This window comes from Hypomesus nipponensis, chromosome 19 (genome assembly GCF_054491055.1).
Source record: "Hypomesus nipponensis isolate SF chromosome 19, ASM5449105v1, whole genome shotgun sequence".
Classification (NCBI taxonomy): Eukaryota; Metazoa; Chordata; class Actinopteri; order Osmeriformes; family Osmeridae; genus Hypomesus; species Hypomesus nipponensis.
Window position 1 is genome coordinate 2,770,001 of NC_140379.1, and position 17,954 is coordinate 2,787,954.

The following is a 17,954-nucleotide window of genomic DNA, read 5'->3' on the forward strand; positions in this document are numbered from 1 at the left end:
GCCCGCCTAGCAGGTGGAGCAGCTCAATATGGCCATGGCACCCTCCCCCCTCACTACCCCCCTCCCTGACTCCTCCCCCCTTCCATCCACCCACCCCAGGGGATTAAAGGGGGGCTGAAGGATGCACGAGGGGGAGGGAGAGAGAGAGAGAGAGAGGGGGTCGTACACTGCACACCACTAACCCTACAGAGAAACCTGACAATAACTGGCTTATCGATCAGAGAATGAACACAAGGCCAAGTGTCTGTGTGTGTGCGACCGTCCTTTCACTGCACTTAAACACAACAGAAGCAGAAGGAAGCTCTATTAAATACAACTTCCAGGACTGAAAACCTTCGCCTGGCGTCTCCGGCCGCAGAGTGGACCCCTCCTGCAGCAGCTCCCCCTCAGAAGCCAGGCTTGCTGCATGGATCGAAGCAGCAGAAGACACCAATGTCTCTATTATGGACCAGGTCCATATGGCCTCCGCTGCTGACACAACTCCACAGAAAAGCTCATCATCAAATGTTACAAATGTAAAAAAAAAAAAAAAAAAAAAGCTTGACTCTCGCGTTGCGACCAAAACACCCCAGAGATTATCTAGACACGCTCCCGACCGACGCTCCACGAGCAGGTCGATCGTTATTGGAACTGTACTTGACCTTGAAAGATGACTTCCAACGGGTTCACGAGAACTCAAGAAAGGAGGAAAAAAAACACGGGTTGATAACCAGTTTTGTCCAGTGAATGAATACTGTTGTGACAGGAGTGGATACAATGACCCTGTCGTGTGTGTGTCAGACGTCCTGTATCACAGCGTGCACAGGGAGGTCTAATGAATAGACACCCGCAGCATTGGGACCTGAGCCTGGAATTACAGAGCTCACCTTCCAAGCAGACTGGAAGATAAGAGTTTCTGAGGGACTGGCAACACTTACTAGACTAGAGGGAAGCACAGTGCTAGCCAAGAGGGGAAGAGAGGGAGGGGGAGGGAGGGAAAGAATGAGGGAAGGAAGGAAGGAAAGAAGGAGGGAGGGAAAGGAGGGAGGGAAAGAAGGAGGGAGAGAAGGAAGGAGGGAGGGAAAGGAGGGAGGGAAAGAAGGAGGGAGGGAAGGAAGGAAGGAAGGGAGAGAAAGTTTCTGTGATTCACTCAACTCAAACACGCAAGCATGGAGTAAAGATGAGGCAGAGACTGCATGCACACACACACACACACACACACACATGCGTGGGAGTAGCTCGGGGTCCTTTCATCTTCACGTGTCTGAAACCACAAAGCTTCAGCCCCCAGGGTGTGCTACTTGGCTTGTGAGGTGGAGCTGTCCACCCCAGGTCTACCTGGAGGGGTTATGACAGGAGCTGATGGAGGAGGGAGGGGTTATGACAGGAGCTGATGGAGGAGGGAGGGGTTATGACAGGAGCTGATGTAGGAGGGAGGGGTTATGCCAGGAGCTGATGGAGGAGGGAGGGGTTATGACAGGAGCTGATATAGGAGGGAGGGGTTATGACAGGAGCTGATGGAGGAGGGAGGGGTTATGACAGGAGCTGATGGAGGAGGGAGGGGTTGTGACAGAAGCTGATGGAGGAGGGAGGGGTTATAACAGGAGCTGATGGAGGAGGGAGGGGTTATGACAGGAGCTGATATAGGAGGGAGGGGTTATGACAGGAGCTGATGGAGGAGAAAGATGTAGTCCAGTCTTTGGAGGGGTTATGACAGGAGGTGATGGAGGAGGGAGGGGTGGAGGAGAGGAGAAGAGAGGAGGAGGAGAAAGATGTAGTGCAGCCTTTGGAGGGGTAGTAACAGGAGGTGATGGAGGAGTGAGGGGGTAGAGGAGAGGAGGTACAGGTGAGATATCCAGCGCGGCCTCTGGAGGGGTACAGCAAGTGTGTGACTGTCCCAACTCAATCAGCTTCTAACAGCCTGGCTGATGCCCACCAGACTGGGGCATCAGCCACCAGCAGGGCTGCCTCTTCATTCCCCGTCAATAGGTAATGAGAGAGGCTAGCACACACACACACACACACACACACACAGGCTGGGCCCCGAGGCTGTAGATGTGGAGTGGGGGGGGGGGGTACAGGAGAGCTGTCCAGTCCAGTGTCTACTCTACACCAGGCTATTCATCTTGTAGCACTTCCTCAGATTTAGATCTAATTTGAGAGTATATTCCTACCTGTCTACTATGAGGTGTGTGTGTGTGTGTTGGGGTAGGGGAGGGAAGGTGTGTGTGTTTGGGGAAGGGAGGGAGGGGGTGTGTGTGTTGGGGGAAGGGAGGGGGGAATGACCAAAGATAACAAGGAGGATGAAGTTTCCAGAAGACTAATCTTCTCTTCCTTTGCTTTGGTTCTTCCTTGTTCCTAAAGCACTGTATGTGGTCCTTATGATAGGCTTTCCAGGAAGAATCTCAAGTAGCCCCCAGTGATCGAACGGTACAATGATGTGGGTGTTCCCTTAAATAATACACGTCTGTGTATATGTGTGCGTGTGTGTGTGTGTGTGTGTGTGTGTGTGTGTGTGTTGTACTGCCTCAAACACCAGGACACGGCCAGCGGCATGACAGCAGAGAACAGTGCTACACGTCAGTGATATGAGGGCTCAGCATTCAGCAGAGTCACACAGAGACTCTTTACAGAGTCTCTTTACCACCCAGCTCATCACACACACACACACACACACACACACACACACACACACACACACACACAGCACTGGCCCCCGGGTCATAGACAAACGAACAAACCAGTAGAGGAACTAAGTAGGCCTCGCCTAACTCTGGAAAGCTCTAATCAGCATTGACTTTCTTCCCCGAGTATGAAGGAGATCATTACAGAACACTCACAAACAACTAGACTGTCCTAATTGACTACCTTGACAATCCCTTGGTTCCGGTCGCGGTCTGATCGTTAGTCAGCGACAAGCGGGCCCTTCTACAGCTCCCAAGGCAGGGAGAAAGGTAGCACTCACTTCTTTTTATTCTTTCACTGCCTGCTCTTTTTCTTTTCCTCAATCTTCCAGCTCCCGTCACTGGGGAGTTCTGGGGTTAGGTCGGAGGCGTAGGGCTCTTTGTCTGGGAGTACGTTAGCAAGCGGAAAGAGATCCTCACTTCAGAGGGACAATGCCACGGCGTGGGGGAGGGAAATCCCCTGACTTTTCCCTGACAACGGAAATCATGGGAAGTTCTCGTCTCGAGGACGTGTCTCTCTGTCGGCGTGTGGTGTGAAGACGTACAGAACGTGTGATCTTTCAGAGAGCCTCTCTCTCTCTCTCTCTCCTCTCCCCCCCCCGCCGGGGCTATGGGAAGAAATGCTAAAACTGGGTTATCGTTCAGAGTTTATTTTATTTAGTCATTTATCAGACGCTCTTATCCAGCGACTTACAGTAAGTACAGGGACATTATCCCCGAGGCAATAGGGTGAAGTGCCTTGCCCAAGGACACAACATCATTTGGCACAGCCGGGTATCAAACCAGCGACGTTTTGATTACTAGCCCGATTCCCTGCTCAGCCATCTGATGCCCCAGTTGGAGTTCTGTTCTGCATTAGCCAAAGCTAGATAGCGTGCTAGCCATAACAGCACGTCAGATACATTCAAAGCCGTCCTCGGCGTCTTGATGAGGTGAGGTGTATGATTGGTTGCCCAGACGCATGCAGGCTCTGCGTGGAGCCACAGATTGTTGCTACGGTTACAAGGACAAGTTGAACCTAATCAGTGGTGACCTCTCTCACTAACCAGATCCCTTCATCTCCACATATCCCTTCTTCAACGTTCAACCCCCCTACGCCCCATGACTGCCATCCTGGAGCACGCTTCCGATTAGCCCCCTTCCCTCTGTGTGCGTCAGGTCTACACCCTTTGATTGGTCGCCCTCTCCCAAGCCACACTCCCTCCCAACCAATCACACCCCTTTCCCTCCGTGCGCGTCTGGGCTACACGGGTTATGATTGGCCGCTTCCCTTGAGTGCCGATTCCAGGGGGGGAGGCGATTGGCGGCTGGCAGAGGAGGTTAATTTATTCGAGAGCGTGCATCATGGAGATAATGGAGAACAGAGTGGCACCGCCGGAGACATGGGCCCTGTGTGCCGACAGCGCGGGTCAAAGCCATTACAGGCCCCCCTCCACTGGGGGAGGGGTGGGGGAGGGGGCAGGGGTGCAGAGGGACAAGCTAAATAAACAGCAGAGCTTCTTGGCTGTGTGAGGCAACAGGTAGGACGAGCCACTGAAGAAAACAAAGCTTTTGCGCACACACACACATGTACACGCACAGAGCCCAAGTGCTTCAGTCCAAGTGCTTTGCCCTCTTGCCCACAGGCCTCTCAGCGACAATCACCACGGACGAGATGGGATGCAGCACAAACGAGAGGTCCCTCTCTCTCATCCCTCGCTCTCCCTCATCCCTCGCTCCGCCTGCCAGGGAAAACAAACAGAGCCGAGGCTGATTGCCTCCGTCTCCTGAGGGAGAGAGACACAGAGTGAGAGAGAGAGAGAGAGAGAGAGAGAGAGAGAGAGAGAGAGAGAGAGAGAGAGAGAGAGAGAGAGAGAGAGAGAGAGAGAGAGAGAGAGAGAGAGAGAGAGAGAGAGAGAGAGAGAGAAAGAGAGAGAGAGAGAGGAAGAGAGAGAGAGATAGAGAGAGACAGAGAGAGGAAGAGAGAGAGAGAGAGAGAGAGAGAGGAAGAGAGAGAGACAGAGAGGAAGAGAGAGAGAGAGAGATAGAGAGAGACAGAGAGAGGAAGAGAGAGAGGAGAGAGAGAGGAGAGAGAGAGACACGTGGACACGCAACATCTCCGCCTCTCTCAAGTAGCTACGGGGCTCATCTTGAGTTCCGCCATTAAGGGACAAAACGGAAAGACAGGCGTCTCTCTCGTTCACAATCAGGTTTATGTAAAACCGAGTAAAGAATTTGCTCTGGTGGGTTGGTGCAGTAGAAAAATAAAATACTGTAACATAAAACTGTCCAATGGAACCTCCAGTGAGTGGATGACAGACTCCCCCCCAGAGAGAACCTCCAGTGAGTGGATGACAGACTCCCCCCCAGAGAGAACCTCCAGTGAGTGGATGACAGACTCCCCCCCAGAGAGAACCTCCAGTGAGTGGATGACAGACTCCCCCCCCAGAGAAAACCTCCAGTGAGTGGATGACAGACTCCCCCCCCAGACAGAACCTCCAGTGAGTGGATGACAGACTCCCCCCCCAGAGAGAACCTCCAGTGAGTGGATGACAGACTCCCCCCCCAGAGAGAACCTCCAGTGACTGGATGACAGACTCCCCCCCCCCAGAGAGAACCTCCAGTGAGTGGATGACAGACTCCCCCCCAGAGAGAACCTCCAGTGACTGGATGACAAACTCCCCCCCCAGAGAGAACCTCCAGAGAGAACCGGCAGCTCAACAGGACGTTGTTTACCGACACTGAGGAAGACGATAAGACGGAAGGATGAGAGCGCAGATCGTCGGTTCAGAGGTTCTCCTCCACATCAGCGGGGTTTGGACCTTGACGTTTATCTTGCTTGTTATCTCAGTCTAGCTCAGCGTCGACAGCTATGCTGCTTGATGTGGGATTTCCACTTGAGCATCGACAGGGCTACTGCAAGTGGCAAGTTGTGGTTTGGGGGAAAAGCCTCGAATGAAAATAATTGTACCAGTCAACGGTTTGGACACATTTTACAGACTGGTACTGCACATGAACCACCATAACGATACACAAACAATATATTTCATGATGCACATGTTTGAAGTACAGTTGTTCCTTTTATCCATTTTAAGTGTCTCTCTAAATTAATCCTAAATGCACATCCATCATATAAAACAATATTGAAAGAATAACAACATTTCATCTGGTAATATTACCACCAGAGAGATGATTTCCTTACGCGTGTCAAAAGGCACAAAATGGCGGACGCCACATTTGAAACAAAGAGGCTCTCGCTCGGTGAAGAGCCACAGCATATAGCTGCCTCCCTCAGCCTCCTGTGGCTTGTCTCTCACAGCATAGAGCTCCCTCGCTGGTGTGCACGTCAACAATTAACCTTTCAGCCAGCTTCTGATGAGCAGGAACAAATGTTTACCTGCGGGACTGAGAACTGCATGCCTGCCTGCCAGCCTGCCAGGGTGTCGGGTCTTTGCACTGACAGATGGTGTGACGGGGGAGGAAAGGAGAGAGGGAGGAGAGGGAGAACATGAAGAGAAAGGAGGGATGAGGGGCCGCTGAGGAAGAGAGAGAGGTGTAGAGAGGTGCAGAGAGAGAGAGAGAGAGGGGGACACGAGAAACAAGACATGGGATGAAGGGAGAGAAAGAGAAAATTGGAAAGGGAGGAGAGGGAACAGTGAGAGAGGATCTGGGTGACAGATGAAGAATAAGGGGGAGAGAGGTGAAGAGAGAGGGGGAGAGAGAGGGGGAGAGAGGTGAAGAGAGAGGGGGAGAAAAAGAAAAGGGGAGAAAGGCCAGGGGGAAAAAAACGTGTGTGACATTTCTTGGAAAAAAGCCGCCAGCGAGATATCAGCATTCCCTTCCTTCATCTTAGGTGACACTTCTTGGGTGACGCTTCTTGGGTGACACTTCTTGGGTGACACTTCTTGGGTGACACTTCTTGGGTGACACTTCTTGGGTGACACTTCCAGCAATCAAGCTGTAGAGCAACCCTCCAGAGTTCATTTATTTTGGCGTGAAGTGAAGAATAGGATGAAAACGAAGAAAAACAAGGCTTGCCCACGCCAAAATCTCGATGAATTCATTTGAAATTCCCAGGATGTTGATAACAAGGGACCTCCTGCTGAAGGCGTCTTTCAAGCAGCCACCCCTAGAAGGAAGGAGGCGTGTCATCGTCGCGTGAAGGATTTGATGTTTTAAAAGGGAACGCGTGAAACGTGTTGTGGTGAGGGTGAGGCTGGCTGGCTGGCTGGCTGGCTGGCTGACACAGTGAAACGTGTTGTGGAAAAGGGGAGGCTGGAGAGACAGACAGGATCAGAGGAGGAGGGCGCGGCGCGTGGAGACTTTTGTTCCTCGATACAATAAGCAGTCATAACCCAAGTCCTCTGTTTGATTACTACTGCATTCTGCGCGCACACACACACACACACACACACACACACACACACAAATCAGAATCATCATAATGAGACAACAGCTCAGGCCTGTGAGGACTCGGCACACTGTGTGAATCCAATTATTTTAGGCAGAGCAATAGATTAAAATAGACAAGCAAACACCACTTACAACACAGAGAGCCGCTGAAACAAATGAATGTAGCTTGATACAGTACAAAGGCCTGTTTACAGCCCGGCATCGTACAGGGAACAACTAAAAGATATGGGTGGCAGCAGTATTTGCATGAGGTGGGATTCAGCAACATGCCCCATGGTTAAGTAAACCGTAATATAACGGGAGACTGATTGCAAAGCTGTCTGTAGGTAAGAGAGATTGTTGTTCGTAGACAAATTGGTTTTCTTACTCCGAACAGGCATGAGCATTTAACAAGACTGCCAACTGCTTTAAAGAAATGAACCTTCTCAACTGAGAGAATTTTGTTTTTGCTGTATATATATATATATCGCATTTTCCCATCCTTTACTGGACAGTTTGTAAGTGAAGTGTGGAAGACATGCAGCAAAAGGCCAAGGCCGGATTCGAACCGAGGCTGCTAGGTTAAGGCCTCAGCCTACATGGTACGGCCACTTATCCGGTGAAGTACCGGGGAGTCCCAGTTTATAATATGCTTTTGTGAATGGTTGATGACACATACAAAAATATTTCAGAAATACTTCATTCACATTTAATCACTCCTCTAACAAGTGGACTCCACCTCCCTGCTGGTTCTCAGACGAGGTCAGAGAGAGAAAGGGAGAGAGGGAGGAGATTATGACACCGAGATGTCAAGGTCAATGTAAGAGGCAGCTGTGGTGGAGAAATTGGACAAAAAAGGCGATTGCGTCTCGAGGGAACGGTCTGATTTGAAAACCATCCTAGCCGGAGGAAAATACTTAAAAAGGTTTTCCCCCGTTCTCTCTCTCTGTCTCTTTAGGCCCTCCCCCCCCCCAGAGGAGACTGCCCCCCCCCCCCTCCAGGAGACAGGGTTCGTTCAAATGGCGTCGAGTTCCCTCAGAGACACATCTGGGGGGAGGACGAGAGGCAACCTCGAAGAAAAACAAATATTTTAAAAAGACGAGGCGAGACTCAAACCCTTTCCGGACTCCTGTTCCGGTTCCTTCTAAACGGATTAGAGAGCATGCTAGTCACAAGTACAGGGGCAGACCCTGCTGTCGTTAAGACTAGCTGGGCTGAGGTGTCGTGGTCTAGATTAATCCAATTTGGTTCTGCCCAAAATAACACAGGCTGCAGCGCTCGCAGCTGTAAAGCACCTCCAGCCAGACACATGATCATGACAGACATACACACACACAGCCTGAGGAGGATGGCAAGGGGACCATGGAGGAACCGTTAGCTTAGCACAAGCGCTTCAGTTCTCCCCTGACTCAGGACAATCATCTGTGGTTCATGCACAGTAAATGAAAGCTATTTTTTGACCTCGTTCTGATGTGTTCTGGCATGTTCCAGAATAATATATATATTTTTTTTTCTGTAACAGACCTAACCTGAAATATTTATCAGGCTTTGCATCAGGCAGCCTTTACTGTAACCGCGGAGATGGCCGCTAGCTCTGCACACCAGTCACAATCTATTTTTAATGGTCATGAATGAATGAACAAATGGTTTTTCCATATTTAGAATATGCTTATGGTGGAAACAACTCACCTAACCCTACTCAGAGTTATAAAATAACTTGCCGTTTCAACCAAAATGATTTATTCAAAACAATGGGAGAAAGTTTGAAACATGACTGTCGGTCGGTGAGGGAAATATTCCAGTACTGCATGTGAACTAGCTAGCTTGGGTTAACAGTAAAATACTGACTTCATCCCTGCATTTTCCTTAGAAGTATGACTGTGTGTGTTTTCTATTACAATAGATGTTAGTGTGTGTATGTATGTGTAGGACTGTATTGTGTGTGTGTGTGTAAGAATGTGAATGAGAGTGCATGTGTGTGTGCATGTATGCATGTGTGCCTTTTAATTAATGCATGCGTGTGTGTGTGTGTGTGTGTGTGCGTGTGTGAGAGAGTGTATGTATAGGTGTGTGTGTGTATGTGGGGGGGAGAGAGTGTATGTATAGGTGTGTGTGTATGTGTGTGTGAGAGAGAGTGTATGTATAGGTGTGTGTGTGTGTGTGTGTGAGAGAGAGTGTATGTATAGGTGTGTGTGTGTGTGTGTGTGTGTGAGAGAGAGAGAGAGTGTATGTATAGGTGTGTGTGTGTGTGGGGGAGAGAGTGTATGTATAGGTGTGTGTGTGTATGTGGGGGGGAGAGAGTGTATGTATAGGTGTGTGTGTGTGGGGGGGAGAGTGTATGTATAGGTGTGTGTGTGGGGGAGAGAGTGTGTCTAGGTGTGTGTGTGTATGTGTGGGGGAGAGTGTATGTATAGGTGTGTGTGTGTGGAGGGGAGAGTGTATGTATAGGTGTGTGTGTGTGGGGGGGAGAGTGTATGTATAGGTGTGTGTGTGTGTGTGTGGGGGGGGGGGGAGAGAAGATGCGTGCTGAGGACTTGATGAGGCCCACAGCTGGGGCCAGACTGCAGGAACACAGAGACACGCAAGCAGGCCTGTCAGACACCCAGCCCTCTCCTCCACCCAGCCTCCACCCAGCCCTCTCCTCCAACCAGCCCTCTCCTCCACCCAGCCCTCTCCTCCACCCAGCCCTCTCCTCCACCCAGCCCTCTCCTCCACCCAGCCCTCTCCTCCACCCAGCCCTCTCCTCCCCCCAGCCTCCACCCAGCCCTCTCCTCCACCCAGCCTTCATCTCCTTGGGAGAAACTTCCACCAAGGGCTGGGAGAGGGGGATGAAGGCAGAGGAGGAGAGAAGCGCAGGGAAGCTGAGAGAAGAGAGGGCTGGCTGGCGACAACGAGAGATAAGAGATGTGGGGAAGGGAGTTATTTGATGACATAGCATGCACATGATGACATAGCATGCATACGATGAGGTGTCATCATTTTTTGCTACCGTACAGAATCCCCACTGTGGCACAGAGCAAACTAGTACTCAGGTATAGAAGAGCAGATTTACATTCAAGATTTGACATCCGTTCCTACAAGGTTGCTGCACAAGGTCTTGCATGCAGAATTAAGTTATGTATGCAACCATATTAAAAGTGCAGAGTCCACCGATGGGTCCAGATATCCCAGCCTTGCAGGAGACAAGAGGGTCCAGTCGGATCAAGCTCATTTCACATTCCTCCAGCATTCAATAAGGCCAGCCCACCATTTGACCTTATTAACTATGCATGATCATTTAATGCCGTTCCTCGTGGGGCAAATTGATCTTTGGGCTTCTTTCATGTCTCAGCTATGTGAAGCAGTCCCCTAACGTGTTTCTGTCAATCTGGACGGCCCCCTGTTGTGACCCTGGATGGGGGACACTGACCTCCTGGAGGAGGTGCACGGTGGGAAGGCAGTGGGCCAGGATCATTAGCAGCATTCGTTGAGTGTTTATGTGTCGATCTGATTCACCTCTGCTCTTGGGAACCTCGTATTGGGACTCATTGTGCAAGCTGGATCCAACCGGATCCAACCGGATCGATCCAGCATGAACAGGCTACTGCCAAGTAACGAGCGTTTGTGATTGTCTCAACTGGCCACGGCGGCCACAGACTCATCTGGTAATCTTCAGACCGTGAGATCCATCCACACTGCAGGGGCCTGACTAACCACCAGTTAGCCTTTCACATGTCCATCTACTGACTAACCACCAGTTAGCCTTTCACATGTCCATCTACTGACTAACCTCCAGTTAGCCTTTCACATGTCCATCTACTGACTAACCTCCAGTTAGCCTTTCACATGTCCATCTACTGACTAACCACCAGTTAGCCTTTCACATGTCCATCTACTGACTAACCACCAGTTAGCCTTTCACATGTCCATCTACTGTCCATGAAATGAAGCGGGGAAAACCAGGCCAGTCACGCATTGGCTGCTCAGTCAGCCGAGTCCACAGCTGGGTCCTCAGCAGCGGATCTAGAGGTTTTCATTCGGGGTGGCAGAAGGAAGTTGTTGGGTGGCCTCCTGGAGGCGAATCAAACCCAGCAATGTTTGGGGCTATCTTGTTGTTATGATCAGTGACCTATGCACTTTTGTAAAGCTCTCTCTTGGAAGTCGCTTTGGATAAAAGCGTCTGCTAAATGCATTAAGGAAAAAGGAAAAAAAAAACTTGGGGTGGCAGTATTTTTTACTGGGGTGGCAGCTGCCACCCTTTGCCACCCCTTAGATCTGCCACTGGTCCTGAGAGTCCAGCCAGAGGACAGCAGCCGTGGGGAAAAGAGTCTTCAGGCAGACGGCTCCTCCTAACAGGATGACAGTTCTCATCCTCAAACAGCCTTCTGAGTGCCTCCTGTTTACTGGTTTCTTCCCTCCTACCCTCACTTTCTGTCTGCCTCTCTCTCTCTACCTGGCTCGCTCGTTCTCTCCCGACTTACCTCTCATTGTCTCTCCTCCCTCAGTCTCTCTCTCCACTTCTCTCATCCCTCTCCCCGCCTCTCAACCTCTCTCTCATCTTCACATTCTCTCTCTCAACCTCTCTCACTCTCAACCTCTCTCACTATCAACCCCTCTCACTCTCAACCTCTCTCACTATCAACCCCTCTCACTCTCAACCCCTCTCACTCTCAACCTCTCTCACTCTCTTCCTCCCTTACTCTCCCTCTCCCTCTCCCCCTCTCTCCTTCTCCCTCTCCCTCTCCCTCTCTTCCTCCCTAACTCTCCCTACCCCCTACTTGGGGAAGGACACTGAGGGGTAGAGAGGAGGGGGGGCAGCAATAAGATAGTTTCCATGCATTTGAATTCCTGTCATGGAACCAGCCCTCCCCACCGCAAACCCACCCATTGTGGGTCTGCACCAAATGAGACCGGGGTCGAGGTGCCATTAATTCCAGTCTTCGCGCTTCTGAGGGGTGGGAGGCACGAGGCGGCGCGCGCGCGGGGGGGGGGGGATAAGAGGCTGACGTGCCAATTTGCTGTGGGTCGTTCTCGCTCCCAGCCTCCACAGGTGAGAACCTGTTAGAGGAGATAACTTGACACAGTTCTACTAATTGTGCCCCGTAGCTTAGACCGCTGAGCCTCACACACACACACACTGCACGCATGCACACACACACACACTGCACACACACACACTGCACGCACACACACACACTGCACAAGCAAACACACTGCACCCTGCAAGCACGCATACTTTGCATGTGGGCACACAAACACACACAAGATCGGCAACCGTTGTAATGTTTACATTTTTTGTTTCCTCAGGAACGACAGATTGATACCACAGGCCAGGAATATTTTTCAGTCAAAAGCGAGAAAAACTGCCTGAACTTACTTTGCTAAATGAAAGAGTTTGGTCACATTTGGTTAACGTGAATTTCTAGCAGGAAGACTGAAGGATGGGACACAGCCATTTCCTCTGAATAGCCCTGCAGAGGGCCAGCCCTGCAGAGGACCAGCCCTGCAGAGGACCAGCCCTGCAGAGGACCAGCCCTAAGATTTTTTAAAATCTTATTTTAACCTTCACAATGTGGGGGGTCTGAAACGGCCCAACAGTTAAAAGAAAATGCTTCACAACGGCCGTGTGGGGCCTGGGTTTGAATCCGACTGAGGCCGTTTCCTGCATGCCCCCCTCTCCTACTGTCACATCAATAAAAACACAGCTGAAAAAAGCCCCCAAAGCGATCTTTACTCCGTGCTTGTTGCTCCACATCTCTGGCAACGTGGGTGAGTCATCCACACTCTGTGAACAAAGGGGCGGACTTCAAGTTTTAATACACCTATTAACACACCTTATCTAACTGGCCCATTGTGACACTGGAGCCGTTCTCCATAACAAAGCATTTACATCCATATGGATTACTAATACATCTATATTGAGCCTGTAGTTACGGCAGGCTGTTTAACTCTCTTTTAAAGCTTTTTCCCTCCGATTCAGCTTTATTCCAGACAGGCATCCTGTGATCGGCATCCGCTCATAGCCCCATGGAGACAGAATCTCCCTGTTCTCCTACAGAGAACCACTGCTGCTCTTCACTGAGGAACACTGTTCTCCTACAGAGAACCACTGCTGCTCTTCACTGAGGAACACTGTTCTCCTACTAGGACACCTCTGCCTGTCTTCACTGAGGAACACTGTTCTCCTACTAGGGCACCTCTGCCTGTCTTCACTGAGGAACACTGTTCTCCTACTAGGGCACCTCTGCCTGTCTTCACTGAGGAACACTGTTCTCCTACTAGCACACCTCTGCCTGTCTTCACTGAGGAACACTGTTCTCCTACTAGGACACCTCTGCCTGTCTTCACTGAGGAACACTGTTCTCCTACTAGGACACCTCTGCCTGTCTTCACTGAGGAACACTGTTCTCCTACTAGGGCACCTCTGCCTGTCTTCACTGAGGAACACTGTTCTCCTACTAGGACACCTCTGCCTGTCTTCACTGAGGAACACTGTTCTCCTACTAGGACACCTCTGCCTGTCTTCACTGAGGAACACTGTTCTCCTACTAGGACACCTCTGCCTGTCTTCACTGAGGAACACTGTTCTCCTACTAGGACACCTCTGCCTGTCTTCACTGAGGAACACTGTTCTCCTACTAGGACACCTCTGCCTGTCTTCACTGAGGAACACTGTTCTCCTACTAGGACACCTCTGCCTGTCTTCACTGAGGAACACTGGATGAATTGCAGCCAGGGGGGAGGGGGAACAAACATATGACGTTCACGTGGAGTTCAAACCCCATTATCTTGCTGTACCGCCTGTCTACATGTCTGGCTTTCCATACGTTTCATTTAACCAATGAAGATTAATGATGACAATCGACTGGTGGTGGATCCCGAAGGGTCCCATTACTGCTGATGGGAAAAGCTGTGTTGATGAAGCTCTATGAGAGGCAAAACACAGAAGGGCTCATGCATACAGATCTCATTATTCCACCTGGCAGATTAGAAAGACAAAGCCATCTATTCTCCAGCGAGAATCCTCGCACAAAGCAGATCGATTTCTGCAATTCACAAAAAGGGGAGTGGGAAACCGTTAAACAGGCGCCACGAGTACAGCGACGCGTCGACGCATCCACGGAGCGAGATTGCTCGAGTTTTCGGCTTAATTATCGCAAGGGGCACTCAATTTAACCGCAATCTCTTAAACGACACATCAATTACATGCTGGGGATGAAAAACGATACCAGAGGCTGCTCTGGAAGGACTGGCCTTCCATCCTCCATGTCCACAGATCAATAACGACTGCTCCAGTTCTTACTGTGGGCAGAGTTGCATCTCATCTCACCGCCCGCTACAAATGTCAGGACTTAAATCATTCATCGCAAGGCAGAGGCAAGCTACTGCAACAGGCAGGACGAGGGCAGCACTGACCTTTAGAGGCTGCTGGGTATGCAGGGATCTGGGGGTGGGGTGGGGGTGTAGCAGAGATGTGGTGGGGTGGAGGTGTGGCAGAGAGGAGATATGGTGGTGGTGGGGGGGGGGGCGGTTGCAGAGATGGGGAGGGGTGTAGCAGAGATATGGGGGGAATTGTAGCAGATATAGTGGTGCAGGTGGGGATGTGGCAGAGATTAATATGTGGGAGGTGGGGAGAGAGGAAGATAGAGGTGTAGCAGAAATGCATATGTAGGGTGGGCGGGGAGAGGGGGGTGAGAATGAAGAGAGGGGGAAAGAGAGGATGCAGCAGTGTCATCTATAGGGGAGGGGGGAGAGAGAGGGAGACAGCAAGAAAGGGAGAGAGAGAAAGGGAGACGGCAGGGCAGGGAGAGAGGAAGAGAGTGTGAGAGACAGCGAGAGAAAAGGATCAAAATGCAGTAGAGAGAGATATGCAGCAGAGGCTAATTCGGGGAAGTGACAGAGGGAGGGGGCAGACAGAGAGAGATAGCAGAGAGAGAGGGAGAGAGCAGAGAGAAAGAGGGAGAGAGAGCAGAGAGAGAGGGAGAGAGCAGAGAGAGAGAGACTGGTAAGCTAAAAACAACCCCAGAAAGCCAGCATGCTTGTCACATGGTTGGAGAAAGTCCGCGAGCGAGACGCGCAGGTCAACAGGTGATTCCTTCACGTCTGGCTAAAGCACGGAGGCATTCAGGCCGTGTCTGAGGAGTCAGCGGAGGAACGAATGGAGCGAGGAGAATGGATCCATCACGCTGCCTCGTGGCTTCCCTCCTCCATCAGACAATGGCAATAAACACATTTGTTGTTTATTTTTGTCCTCTCGCCAAAAAACAGCGAGTCATAAGATTGCGCACGGCCACAGTTCATCTCTGAACCTTTACTGAGAATTGACACGTGTCGTGTTTTGCTGGCTGGTTTAGGTGCACTATGGGTGTGCGTGAAGCCCTGTGACACTGCTTGTGAAAAGGGGCAGTACTGATACATTTGATTTGTCTGCTGCTGCCCCAACATCCTTTTAATCAAAATGACAAAGGCCCTGTGGTTGTGATGGAAGGTGAAACAGTGCTGGGAATGATGAAGCTAGCGAGAGAGGTGGAACGTAGGCACTCTGGGACCGCAATGTTCCCCCATGTTCTCTCTGTTCCTGGGCTGGCTGTCTGGCTGTGTGGGTGGTGACAGGGTTCAAAGACAACCAGAGTCTTCCCCCAGCACTATTGTATAGAAAGGTACAAACAGTACAAAGCATTATTTACTTTAAATTGAAATGCTATGTGTTTCCGGAAGGAAATAGGTTTAAATAATTACTCAGCAGTAAGCAATTTAGAGCAAGAACCAGAAAATCGAACCTGGCAACCCCTATCCAGTCAACAATATAAAATTCAGGATGGGTTGCCAGGCTACAAGGAAACCCTCATTGTGAGCACATCACGGATTATCGAACCTATGGGTTTGACGGGTTAGAACACCCAAGGAAACGTGTTAATTAACCCAGCATCTCTTCTTCTTTCTCCCCAGAGCTTGAGGCGAAGATGAGTATCGCCCCGCCCGACCCGGAGGACAAGCCGGGGCCTCCCAGCCCCACGGAGGAGCTGGAGTGTAAGATCTGCTACCAGCGCTACAACGCCCACAACCGCAAGCCCAAGATCCTGGACTGCCTGCACCGCGTCTGCGCCCGATGCCTCAACAAGATCCTGGACATGGGCGACGGCTCGGGCTGCATCTCCTGCCCCTTCTGCCGCCACGAGACCGAAGTCAGCGAGTACGAGGTGTCGGGCCTCCCCGATGACTCCAACATCATGTCCCGCCTGGCCGCCACCCGCGACAAGTCCTGGAGCTCCGCTGACAGCAGCAAGGAGGTGGTGCTGACGCCCAAGAGCTTGTCTTCCTCCAGCCCGTCCCACGACTCCTCCAACTGCCTGGTCATCACCATCATGGAGGTGCAGAGGGACTCGCAGCGCTCGCCCAGCCGGAACGACAGCTCCGACTACTACGCCGAGCAGAGCCTGGACTCCGTGTCGGTAGCGTCTAACGGCCCCGCCGACCAGGACGCGCTGTCCAAGCTTTGCAACCACGTCCCCCGGATCCTGGTGTGGCTGCTGGGGTTCTTCTACTTCGGCTCGCTGCCGCTCGGCATCTACCTACTGGTGATCCAGAGGGTCACGCTAGGCATCGTGTGTGTCAGCCTGGTGCCCTCCAGCCTGACTGTGTGCCTCGTTTACGGCTTCTGCCAGTGCCTGTGTCAGGGCATGTGTGACTGCTCTTCCAGGGCCTGACTGACTGACTTGCCGGCTGATTAGCTGGCGTCAATGGGTTTCTGGCGATGGTGTCATGGGTGATTGGTCACCGGATGAACAGCTGGGTGTTTTGGAGGTGGACCCCCCGAGAGGACTGTACGAGGGGAAAGCCGAGCTGTACGGGTTGGAGATTACCCACGATGCTCTGTGTTCCTGTCTCCCTGTTCCCGGGATGACAACAGCTTAGTGTCAGTTCTCACTGCTAAGGATGTGTTCTTAGACCAAGACTAAGGACAACTGAGCACTCTCAAAGAGTAGCCCAAGCCTGGCAACAATGCACCCAATTGGTAGTCAATGTTTCTGTGTTTCTGTATGTGTGTGTGTGTGTGTGTGAGGATGAACAGTTCCTCTGTGCCAAGCAGTTATCCCCCAGGTCATGTGACATGTTGTGTTCCACCAAAAGTACCCCTCTTTTCGTCTGCCTCTCTTTCCTATCCACTTTTTTCTGTCCTCCTCTATAAAATCCTCTCTTTCTGCCCTCCCTCCCTCCCCCCCTCCTTCCCTCCCCCCTCCCTCCCTCTCTATTCCTCCCTCCATCTCATTTTCTCTCTCCATCTATGCGTCTCCTTTGCTAAATGTTTCACAGATGATGTTCACAGCTCTGTTGACCCCCGTAATAAGTGCAGGTGCACCAGACTGCCCTGGCCAATAAGGGACAAGGGATTGCACAGGGGACTAACCAATCAAATAAATGGGGGAATTATTTTCATGTTTTCCTTGTTTAAGTCATTCCCTCTTCTTTCCTGCCAAAACACGAGGAGGGTGAACCTTAACCGAACTGGAAGTGAGAGAAATAGTGTGTTGAAACAGTGGAAAATCGCAGGTAGGGGGGGTTTTCACCGACGTCACGTTCTGGGCGATGCCCGGATGCCCGGTCATATTGGAGGCACTCGATGTAAACAACTAAACGGAGTACAACCAAAGAACGTATATTCTATACTCTTTGGTACAACTGTAGCCAAGTCTAAATGACCGAAATGGTCATCAAAACGCGTCCAAGATCCAAAGGCATACAGGGAAGGACTTGGACCACAAGAAAAGGGTCGATATTTTGAGAAATTAGGATTTATTGGCCGTGCAGATCCCTACCAGTTAACCTAGCTCCCTCTACTTGGATCCGTGAGACCCGGTGATTATGCCTTCAGTTGGATATCCTGATAATGTTAACTACCTTTCTCACCGAACCCATACACATGCAGTAGTTTGATATGAA

General features: G+C 51.1%; 2 protein-coding genes across 4 annotated transcripts in view; one reads left to right on the plus strand and one right to left on the minus strand.

Moving 5' to 3' along the window:
- Nucleotides 1-17,205, plus strand: part of LOC146246540 (E3 ubiquitin-protein ligase RNF182) — a 19,391-nt gene extending 2,186 nt beyond the window's left edge. The window contains exon 2 of the mRNA XM_084682486.1: nucleotides 15,963-17,205. Coding sequence (XP_084538612.1) covers nucleotides 15,963-16,720 — 758 coding nt within the window. The 3' untranslated portion in view covers nucleotides 16,721-17,205. The remainder of the gene's footprint in view (nucleotides 1-15,962) is intronic.
- The window catches only part of cep89 (centrosomal protein 89), an 81,361-nt gene that overhangs the window by 26,300 nt on the left and 37,107 nt on the right, over nucleotides 1-17,954 (minus strand). The window lies entirely within an intron of this gene.